Here is an 11,456-nt window from a genome sequence, read left to right on the forward strand (position 1 = left end):
ATAGGTGAAAGCACAACTGACACAAGACAAATTGTGACACGAGTTTTAAACCGCTGTAATAAAATATAATAAACCATGATGCGTTTATCTAATTCAGTTCATCTGAGCCGATCTGTTATGCAACAGGAGATTGATTCCCTGCAGCTGTTGGGTTGGACGACAGCCAGCGTCAACTCTGCAGAAAGTGGGAAAGAAGCAGGCTGCCTTTGTCTGCCTTTTCAGATTATTCATAGTGCACAACAAATTGGCTAATTTATAGCCATGGGATATGTGTGGAAGTCTTTCAGCCTCTCGATGGGTTTGGGGGAAAGTCAGGAGAAAGTCTGAGGCGATCGGGATGGAGGAGCAGGAGGCGATGGAAGATTTCAGACGTGTACAGAGAATTATTTTAGAACGGGTTTGTATTTCTGCCGGTGTGATTTGATTTAAAGGTTCAAAGGTTATAATACAAAAAAAATGCACAAAAGCATTTCAACGAATTAAGAGCACAGATGCTGATGTGGGAAAAAATGTCCGAAAAATACTGACCCCGCTGTTGACCCCGTGATTTTCCACAACATAACATAACAACTGAAATTTGCAACAAATAATATGAACAAAATCTGATCAACTAAACTTATAACAATTATTGTCACAAAGCTGTTTTTCAGAAATGTGTAAATTCAGGATAGAAATGATAACGTTTTGATTCGGAGGTGGTGGTGATGAGGAAAAATGTATTGGAACAAGCATGAGGAAGAAACCTTAAGACAAGGAAGAAACCTGAAGATGAGGAAGAAACCTGAAGATGAGGAAGAAACCTGAAGACGAAGAAGAAACCTGAAGACGAGGAAGAAACCTTAAGACAAGGAAGAAACCTTAAGATGAGGAAAAAAACCTGAAGATGTGGAAGAACCCTTAAGACGAGGGAGAAACCTGAAGACGAGGAAGAAACCTTAAGCGGAACCAGACAAAATGCTGAAATATTAAATTTGATTCGTCAAGTATTGCTTAGCAGGAATTCAAACAATAGGTTTATATTATATTATATTATATTATATTATATTATATTATATTATATTATATTATATTATATTATATTATATTATATTATATTATATTATATCAATGTGCTTGTTCCAATACGTTATTGTTTCTATAGTAACAATTATAGTTACAGCTCATTTATATTGTTGCTCTAGTAATATCTCAGACTCCACAGTGATGTTTGACTGAGGGCTAATAAAAATGTCCATCATTCTGAACATCATAAACTTTTTGTTTGTTTCATTTTTTTTTAATTAAGCAACATTTCAGGGTTAAAATAAACAAGGTTTGTTCAGTTTCTCGACCCGGCACCTTTGTGCTCATTGCCAAGTGTCTTGTTTATTGGTTTGATTATTTCAATAATAAATTTATTCAGTTATTTAGAGACAGAACTGTATGAAGAAATGTATAATCTATAAATATGACCTGTGTTCCTGTATTAAACTTTCCTTAATAATTTCCTCGACAACTTTCGTGCCAAACAGAGAAAAGGACCTGAATCCAATCAACAACCATTTTCATATGAAACGTTTTCCCATTTCTTCTTTCGAACAGCATGTCTTTGGGTTAGTAAACTACTTTAAGGCTGCGTACAGTGAATTGGCCATAACTTCACATGCCTCTTTCTGAGAAAACTCAGTGTTGCATTTCTACGAAGGAGTCACTAAACTCATTCAGCTTCATCTAATCAGAGTGAATGGCGATGGCGTGTGGGAGACTCCAGAGGTGGTTACAATGCGGCCTGTGTTAGGGGTTTTTCTGGAAAAATTGTAAGTATATTAGAAGCTTCAACCATCACGACATGTGATTCAGAGATTTTATGACACACACACAGAAAGTTGATGAGGAATGTTTTTGGGCGGTAATGATGCCTTTCGGTTGTTCTTTTTCAGTAAGGGATATTTATTCTGGTCAGAGTCCCGGAGGATTTGAAATGCATCATGGGAACACTGGGTATCAGTCAGGAATACTGTCTGGATAGGATGCAAGTGCATTTCATTAGAGCTTGATAATGGAATTTATAATGTTTACAACTAGTACTCATAATCGTCAGGATCCCGTCCTCTCATTGCTGTGGTCCGGGTTCGATTCCTGAGCAGGGCGCTAACCCCGCCAATGAAGAGTTAACTCTCAGTGCTAGTACCAGACTCTATGTGTATGGATTTTACATCTTCTCCCTGTGCTTTGGGGGTTTCCTTCATGTACTCCAGTTTCCTCCACTAGTCCAAACACATGCTGTTGATTAGCATCTCTAAATTAGTAGTGTCTGAATAGGTGTGTGAGTGTGAGTGTGAGTGTGCCGTGCCATGTCTAAGGTGTCCACTGCCTTGTGCCCTGAGTCCCCCTGGGAAATAAATTCAATTTATTTGTATAGCGCTTTTAACAATTTCCCATTGTCTCAAAGCAGCTTTACAGAAGTATGGAAACAGAAGAGAGAGAGAAATAAATAAATAGATTATAATAATAAGAAAAAAAAATAAGGATAAAAATAAATAAATGAATATACCCAATTAAAGATTAAAATTCATTTAAAAATTCATTAACTTAAAATTTATGATACTACTGTATCTATCCCTATCCCTAATGAGCAAGCCGGAGGCGATGGTGGCAAGGAAAAACTCCCTGAGAGGATATGAGGAAGAAACCTTGCGAGTAACCAGACTCAGAAGGGAACCTCATCCTCATTTGGGTGACACTTTACAGTAAATAGTGTAAATGTAAATAATGTCCTTTCTACAACAGTACAGTATACAGGACGTTATTGCACTAATGGACTATTACACGAACTATGCTCACTTGCACACTTGCTCTTTTTTTGCATTGCTGCTCACCATTGCCTTACCATTGTATATATCCACCTGATGTTTATAGTAACAGCAATATATTATATTAATAGCCATTTTGTTTATAGCACATATCATTCTGTAAATTTCAGTTTATACTAATAGCCATCTGTATATTATATTCATAGTACATATATATTCATCTGTATATTATATTCATAGTACATACACATCTGTAAATTACTGTTTATAGTAATAGCCATATGTTTTTTACATCCTGTAAATTTCAGTTATAATTATAGCCATCGGTATATTATGTTCATAGTACACACACATCTGTAAATTCTTCTATATTACCACTTTATTTAACTTATGGTTAGACCTAAACTGCATTTCGGTGCCTTGTACTTGTACATGTGTAATGACAATAAAGTTGAATCTAATCTAATCTAATCTAATCTAATCTAATCTAATCTAATCTAATCTAATCTAATCTAATCTAATCTGTTTCACATGTAAAGAATAAACCATGACATGGAGCGCCGTTATGGGACAAACATGCACGATAGAGCTGGTGTGATAGAACCTAATGCAAAATGACCTCAAAGTGGATTATTTTCCTTATATATGTCTTTTTTTATACTGAAGTGATTTGCCAGCTTTTACCTTGTTAGTAAATGACACGTCACACCTTTTAACCATTTAAGATTATGTTAAGTTTAAGACAGTCAGTTGGTCTCTCGCCATCTTCTCTGTTTCTCTCTGACAAAAAAACTGCAGCTTGTCGAACCGAAAAGCGTATAGTCCCGATTCTTCTTTTATAGTCCATAATGTTGGATGTAGTAGCCTAGTGTTTAAGGGTTTGGACTACCAGTTAAACGTTTGTGAGTTCAAATCCCAGGTTCACCAAGCTGCCACTTTTGGGCTCCTGAGCAAGACCCTTAACAATTAATTGCTCTTGTATAAAAATGAGATAAAAATGTAAGTCGACCAAATGATGTAAATGTAACCTAAAGACCGTTCCTTGTTGAGAGTTAAGCCCTGACACTGGAGACTAAAATAGCCATCTCTTTATAAAAAACTTCACTATCTTAACTGTTTTTCTTCATTCAAACACTTATAATACTTAGAATAAAGGATAATGTATTCGTATGCTGTCAAAGCTTCTGTTATAGTAACTCAATCTATACGTTGTGACTGATTCTGGCTGAGACATCGACAGCGCTGTGGTATAACGCTATCAGAAACGTGTTTTATTGGCCAAGTACACCAGAGTATACAGCGTTAACTCAGTTGCTGTGCTATTTTTGTGCTTATAGACATGTCACAATAGAACAAGATAAAAAAGACGAGGACATTGACACTAGTAATACCTTTTTGCTAAGAACAGAAGTGGATATGACTGTTCCACAGAGAAGATTGTTGCACGTAGAAATATCTCCGAGGAAATTTACTGCAACACGAAACGCAATGCTGTCAGTGACGCTGTCGTGAAGCGTTCAGTTTGACCGCAGGTGAAAAGACTGTTTTTTAATGCATACTTGCTGGTTTTCAGACACGTACACGCACACACACGTACACACACACACACACACACACACATACACACAAACACCTGAAGCACATGCTGGAGGGAAGAAGTTCAAATATTTGGTGGCCTGGGTGCGAGGGGTCAGTGAATCATTTTCAGTTCGCTTTCTGACTCCAGAGAACAGGTTTTTGAGGCAGGACGGGTTTCTTTCTGTGAGATTTTTGCTGACACATCAATAATAATTTCTAAATAAAAAGAATAATAAATAAATAAATAAATAAAAGGTTCTATCACACTTTGAACGCCATATCTATTTACACAAACTTAATAAAATTCATTCTATGCCTTTTGTGTATTTAAATTTCACTCATGTCTGGGATAATTGTGCATCTGAGCGCTGTTGTTTATCTGCAGTTTGACCTGCTGCTCATAAAGTCCTTACTATCTTTCTGTCTTATCTACTTTTCTAAGTAATTAAACCAGAACATCTTCATTGAACTTTGCTTTACTATTTAAAATTGTACAGTTTTAATATGGCATTAAAATCATGCTATATGCACCCTCAGTTAACTCTGCACACACACACACACACACACACACACACACACACACACACACACACACACACACACACACACACACACACACACACACACACACACGCGCGCGCATGCGTAGTAGAGATGAAGCGGCGCCATCGCTACACTACACGGGCTTGAGCAGTTCTTGTAGCTCCACGAGCCAGTTGCGTGCAAAGGCAGAAGGGGCGGAGATACTGCGTTTGGGTGGGCGGGGTTTTGAGCAAGGCGTCATTGATTGACGTGGTGGAGTTTCGACGTGCCTGGGAATCGGTTCGTCTTCGTGCTGAGGCCACTCGGGCGGAGTCGTCGTGTTTATAGAGTGCACGAGCCACGTCTATGAGAGAGAAAAAATAGTGTTTAAACGAGATTTTGGAGTGGGATTTATTCGACATTTGCCCGTTATTTTTACCCCACGCGTCGTTCGGAGTGGATTTTTTTTTCAAACACGAGCTTCGTTGACGTTTTGTGAGCGCTATCTTGTCGAGCTAACGCGGCTAGCTATCGTTAGCTGCACTTTTTACGTGAAGGAAGGAATTTTCTTGGCCCAGCTGTGACCATACAAGTTACCAAAGTAAGTTTTTAAAGTCTTTTATTTACAATTGGCACATTTTCGTGCCGGCACACGTCCTTTATTGGGGATTTTCTAACGTTTGAACATCGTTATTTTATCGTTTTCACTCATTTTATTTGAAATAACTGACGAAGTTTGTTCGAATCGTCTGGAACAGTTTGTTCCGTTGGTCTGGAGAAGCTCGTGCACGGACTAACGTTAGCACCGTTGGCTAACTAAGGAGTGTTATTTTTACTTCTTGTGTGTAACGTTGCTAATCTGTCAAAACTCTCACCATGCACAGGCAGCTAACACACAGCTAGTTAGCGTTAATAAGGTCTATACACACATTTTATGGTGTCGTGTTGCGAGTGGTGTGTGTGTGTGTGTGTGTGTGAGAGAGAGAGAGCGCGTGCAACTAGCTAGCATCGCTGCATCACACCGTCGGGATTAAGTTTGTTCTTTATCTCTAACTATTTTTTCACGTTTTATTTAAAGTCCCGAAAATTATTTGGGGTGCAAAGTATATCTATTTAAATATTTTATAAAACTCAATCGCCTTTTTTCCCCCTTCGTCTTTTGTTCAACTCTAGTTTCAGGTGACACGGTATTTCTTTTTATTCGGTATATAATTCACTAAAAAAAAGTGTATAAAGTAAGCTGTTTTAATCTAATGTACTTTATAGACATACGAAGGGAACCATATCAAAATTTCTACTTTTGCTAAAAAAAAGCACCAATGATACAAAAATGCATTAATCATATGGTGAATTCAATTCACTGCAAGAGATTAGATTCGCTCGAGTGAGAAGAAGGGTAGAGAATAATAAAGCAATTAAGCAACGTGTTATTACTCATATTGCAATAAGCTAATACACTGTATAAGCATAATGTATACAAGGGGGAAAAGAGAGAAGCTTTTCTCAACTTGGTGCAAATGTTTGCATGCTGTTAGGACAAAAAAAACTCCCATGTTTCCTCATTATTAGACAAATAGCAGAAATGATCACTATAAAAATACCACTATGAAAACTTGCATAATTTTTCTTATCGAAACAGTAATATTATCTAATAACCTGCCTTTCATTGCAGCTTACCCCCTCTTACCAGCATCTCTTTATCTTCACATTTCGAGATTTTCTAAAAGATAGAGAGCCTGTTTACAGAAGGCTGACTATTTTAAGAAAAAAAAAAAACCACAACGGTGCACTGCAATGCACTGTTTTTCCTGGCATGGTTTTTGCCTACTTATCCACTTAGAGAGAAGTAGCACTGCAGATCAATGCAAATTTCTTCTGACTGATTATTGTATTTCATAATGCTATCCTGTCTAACCGTCATGAATAAGGTTTCTTTCATGTTGACCCAATCCCCATCCACAGGACATGAGGGCTCATTAACTAAATGGTTTGATGAGTTTAAACTTGGTAAATCTTTTTCGATTGCCTTCCCACTCACCACAATTAAATCTATTTGAACACCCCAATCATAGAAAATACATATTGAACGCATATCTCTTCAAAGAACATTTTCAGAGACGTGAAGAATTAATCCCAGTGTGCATCAAAGCTATTATGGTGTCTCATGCTGGCCCAGCATCTTATGACACTATTCTGTTTTTTCTTTCAATTCGTCACCCATCTGTGTGTCAGATATCATGCGTAATATGCTGTGTTAAGAAAAGATGTGCTCATGTGTGTTGCAGGTGGTGTTTGCACTGGCCACAGCTCTGGAGCAGACCTGATGGAAACAGTATGTCTAAAGCATCATGAGCCTCCTCTAGATCACTGGAGAATCAGTTTCACATAAACGATCGGAATATTGCAGGAGGAAGACTGCAGAATGATAGCTTGTTGAATCAGTAGGTTTCTGAGAAAGTTTGCACCACAGATAAATATCTTGGTGCTACTACAAGTGTTTTTTAAAAGAAAGAGGTAGTTGTATAGTGGAGGTATAACACTTGGCGTGTTTCAGAATTTTTGCTTGCTAAGATAATAAGATGAGTGCAGAAGGATATCAGTACAGAGCGCTGTATGACTACAAGAAGGAGAGAGAGGAGGACATTGACCTGCATATTGGGGACATACTCATAGTGAGTAAAGGCGCCCTGTTAGCACTTGGCCACGGTGAAGGGCTGGCCGAGAGGCCGGAGGATATAGGCTGGCTGCCCGGGTATAATGAGATGACTCAGGAAAAGGGGGACTTCCCTGGTACTTATGTGGAGTTCATTGGGAAGAAGAAGATTTCTCCTCCGACCCCAAAGCCGCGGCCTCCCAGGCCACTTCCAGTGGCACCTGGACCAGTCAGGAATGACTCAGACTCTGAGCAAGGAGGTGAGTGACACTGATCATTTGATTAGGGTTGAAGTCATTTATGTTTATTTATCCTGTTTGGCAGGAGTGTCAGAACCAGTGTTGATAACAAGACAAGCTTGTTTCTTGTGTCTCTTTAAGAGAGACACATAGAGGCTGGTGAAGGAACCACAATTTAAAGCTGCTAAAATCATTGAGATACAAGAGGAATAAAGAGCTTCCACGACGGGGAGGGGAAAGAAAAATCTTAAGGCCAGTTAGTGTAACCCCACTTGTTACTGTGTCCGCTGCAGCACACCACCCCATCACTGATTATTTATAACAGCAGAGCCACAAGTGTTTTATTCCTTCAGAAGTGCATCATTTGCATAACCAATTCATGTCCAGCTGTTCCGCTTAAGCAGTTTTTTATAATGAGATTATTTATTTTAAGATCGTTTTAGAATGCTTTTCACATTGTACACTGTGTGTCTGTACTGTTTATTTCTGAAGTTGTAGGTGGTCGAGCCCGGTGATTACTGATCTGTCTGTTTAGAGCTTTATACACACCTCCCTTTCTAGCAGCAGGACACTGGTTGCACATTCAAGGACAAGTGACAGCCTAAATGTGTGCTAAAGAGAGGGGTCCAGTTTTTCAGTCAACTTGAGACAACCAGAACAGTCACCTTGACGACCACTAAATCAATGGCACCCATTAATGTAAAAAGTGCTTTAAAGGTTCATGTTGCTGTTGTGTCAACAATAAAGATATACACACAGGGATAAACTGTTGATAAAGAGTATAACAAAATGATCAACTTTCAAAAACAAAACATAGATGCTGGTACATGCTGTAATAAGTCTGTAGTTTCCAGTAAACTGGCTTTTGTTTGCGGTTTTGCAGATGGTATAATATAACCAAGCAGTACTTTTAAGCCCCACCCCCTGAATTTTTAGTACTAGATCAGTACTTTGTGACATGGAAAAGTCCCGGTTGTGTCTCTCCTTGATTATGTTTGCAGAGTTTTAGTTCCTTAAAGCTGATCACTGATTAACCAGGTAGTGTGTATTCGTACAGCGAACACATGCTTTCTACATGCACTTGATGCAGTGGTTACTGTTTCTAAAAGTGTTCTCGGGGTTGACTGCTGCCTCCACTTCCACAGATTGAACAAATTAAAGCACACACGTTGTGCCGGGCCAGTGCTGTGCTGATGCGTCACTGATTTGCTCCCTCCGTTTGATGCATTAGGTTCTGATTAGAGACAAACATCGTTGCCATGGTGCTGAAGTGACTTGATGTGCTCAGATTAGTGCATAGAACATTAGATTATATGTGAAAAATTGCTGCAGGAATCACAGGCGGTAAAACTGGTACACCACTAATCCTCATCTACTTCATGATACTGTTTTGTTGGTGGAAAGGTTTGGGTTAAATGTGCTGTTTTTGAGGCTTCATCAGTCATATGCTATACTAAAAGCTCAATTTGGAAAGAAGAAGGGCTTTTATATATGTACTTTAACAGACTGGCCCTAAAAATAATAAAATTTACATGGCCAGTCCACTCTTAGTCAATCAGCAGAGACTTCTTTTTTTTCCCCACTCCAATACCAAGTAATGGAAGTTTCTCTCACCCAGAATATTTTCTGTTATATCTCCTTTGAATCACGTGCATTTTTTGAGTAATGTCATGCAGTCTTGTGCAGTGTGTGTGGCTTAGGAGACATCTGTATAAAGTCTAATCTATATACTTTAGCAAAACATTATCATAGCTGCCATCTCGAATGACTGATTTGTATGTTTTAGTACATTAAGTAACTCTCTTACACTCCCTAAGTCCTATCTCGGCCTCCTAAATGTTGAATGAAGTTCAGTGGCATAAAGCTGAATGCGGAGGGTGGCTACCATTTTGTAGATTGTTGTTTCATAAAATATTTATTAGATAAGTTTACATTGAATTTATATGCAGTCAGTCGACTAGAGCTGGGTAAACCTGGCCCTCCACACAGCTGCAGGTTTTCCAGGGGTCTCAAAGTCTTCTTGGGATGTGATTGTGAAATTCTTGTGAGGTCTGCCAGGGTTGTCTGTATGAATCCCGGCAGTGTTGAGTGACAGCCTCAGAGCTTGGCACGAGGGTGATTGTGGCCCTGGGAGAAGAAAAGTCTCTGTGTCCGCCCGGGCAGGAGGCGGAGAGAGTGGGCCGAGCACAGGCTCTGGGGCCCGGGGTCTGGATTCTTGTTGCTTCACAGCACTTGTGATTTATTACCTGACACTGAAGGGTCTGGCAGATCCTTTTGGCTCTCTTTTCCTTTTTGTCCCCTCCCTTTTTTTTTTTCCTCCTCTCCTCTTTCTCCTTTCCCTCCTTTTAATGCTCTGATCATGTAGCTGGGACTCAGCCCAGCTGGGGGAAGGAAGGAGGGAGGGAAAAGTTTGAGCAGGGGAAGGGTTGAAAGCAGGAGCTTTGCTGCCTTAGTGAGTTCTTTGCCCCTGTGACCCCCTCCCTCTTTCTCTTTCCCTCTGTACATCCCCCATATCGCTCTCTCCCTCTCCCAGCCACATGGGCTTACTTCAGAGAGCAGCAGATGTGGAATTCCAGTCCGTTCCGGCTCCCGAGCTTTTAAAAACACAAATGTGCTCCTTTTTGTGGCCTCTGGAGTGAGAGGATCAGTTTTTGCCCTGCCTTGGATTAGCCTTTTTTTTTTTCCTCCAGCCACTCCCCACTCTTTTTACTTTTCAGCAGCCAACATTTTAGTGATCTTTAGCTTTCCTTCATACCACCAACAGTTCACAAGTCTCAACACTCCATTCACTTTATTTGAAGAGAAGACCCTTAATGAAATGGAACAGCACGGTCAACTCCCAAAAATCCATTCAGGAAAAAATTGAAATACAAATTCATGAAATAGTCATTGTGTTGCCTGTTACCATGACTTTCAGGAAAAATAATGTCGAGTTTGACCCCGTTCTTAAAAGAGCATTAGGTAATATTTGTTAAAAAAAATTGTTGGTTTTGTTTATTGGTAGAGTTGAATGAGATCTTTTTTCCTGGGTTTTTTTTTTAAGACTGCCCTGAAACCTCTAATGGTTCTGCTACATTTGACATGCTAACTGTTAGCGCACACAGACATTCAAGCCGAGTTACAGCTCTATAAATATACTATTTATCCTCATAATGCTTTATGGCAATGCGATTGGCTTGCTGTTGGGGGTGTGTCTGTAAAATGACTGACGAGAGAGCAATACAAAGAAAGATTCTGGACTGTAGGCTAGTTTACCAAACTTTTCCGTTATGTAATATTCGCTGGTTCTAAAACGGTGCCTAAACACTCTAAAATAATAATTTTCTGCGTTCCGTAAGATCACATGCCTTGCGTTTGATGGACAGTTCCATTTCATAAAAACACTTTTTAAATACAGACATGTCGGGGTAGAAGTGTGTTTTTGTTCCATCTTTATTTCATGGTGGTAGATATTAATTAGATATTAATTCTACTTCCAAAATGGTACGTAACTGTTTTTATCTCACTTGGCGTCTAAGAGGGAAAAAAAGTTGCTGTCCAGGTCTAAGTCTTAAATACATTCTGTTGTTTTAATGTGGATCCCGGCATTCCAAGGAAGTCTTTTAACCACCACAATACCCGTCAGCGTAACCCTTATGAAATCGTTGTCTGGACCAAAACTGACATAACCAC

At 39.2% G+C, this 11,456-nt stretch overlaps 1 protein-coding gene across 1 annotated transcript in view; it reads left to right on the forward strand.

Annotated features, from left to right (window-relative positions):
- The first annotated feature begins 5,187 nt into the window (after nucleotides 1-5,187).
- The window catches only part of pik3r1 (phosphoinositide-3-kinase, regulatory subunit 1 (alpha)), a 22,422-nt gene continuing 16,153 nt past the window's right edge, over nucleotides 5,188-11,456 (forward strand). Inside the window, exons 1-2 of the mRNA XM_060862383.1 lie at nucleotides 5,188-5,493; nucleotides 7,178-7,805. Coding sequence (XP_060718366.1) covers nucleotides 7,472-7,805 — 334 coding nt within the window. The 5' untranslated portion in view covers nucleotides 5,188-5,493; nucleotides 7,178-7,471. The remainder of the gene's footprint in view (nucleotides 5,494-7,177; nucleotides 7,806-11,456) is intronic.

This window comes from Tachysurus vachellii, chromosome 26, assembly GCF_030014155.1.
Source record: "Tachysurus vachellii isolate PV-2020 chromosome 26, HZAU_Pvac_v1, whole genome shotgun sequence".
Taxonomy (NCBI): Eukaryota; Metazoa; Chordata; class Actinopteri; order Siluriformes; family Bagridae; genus Tachysurus; species Tachysurus vachellii.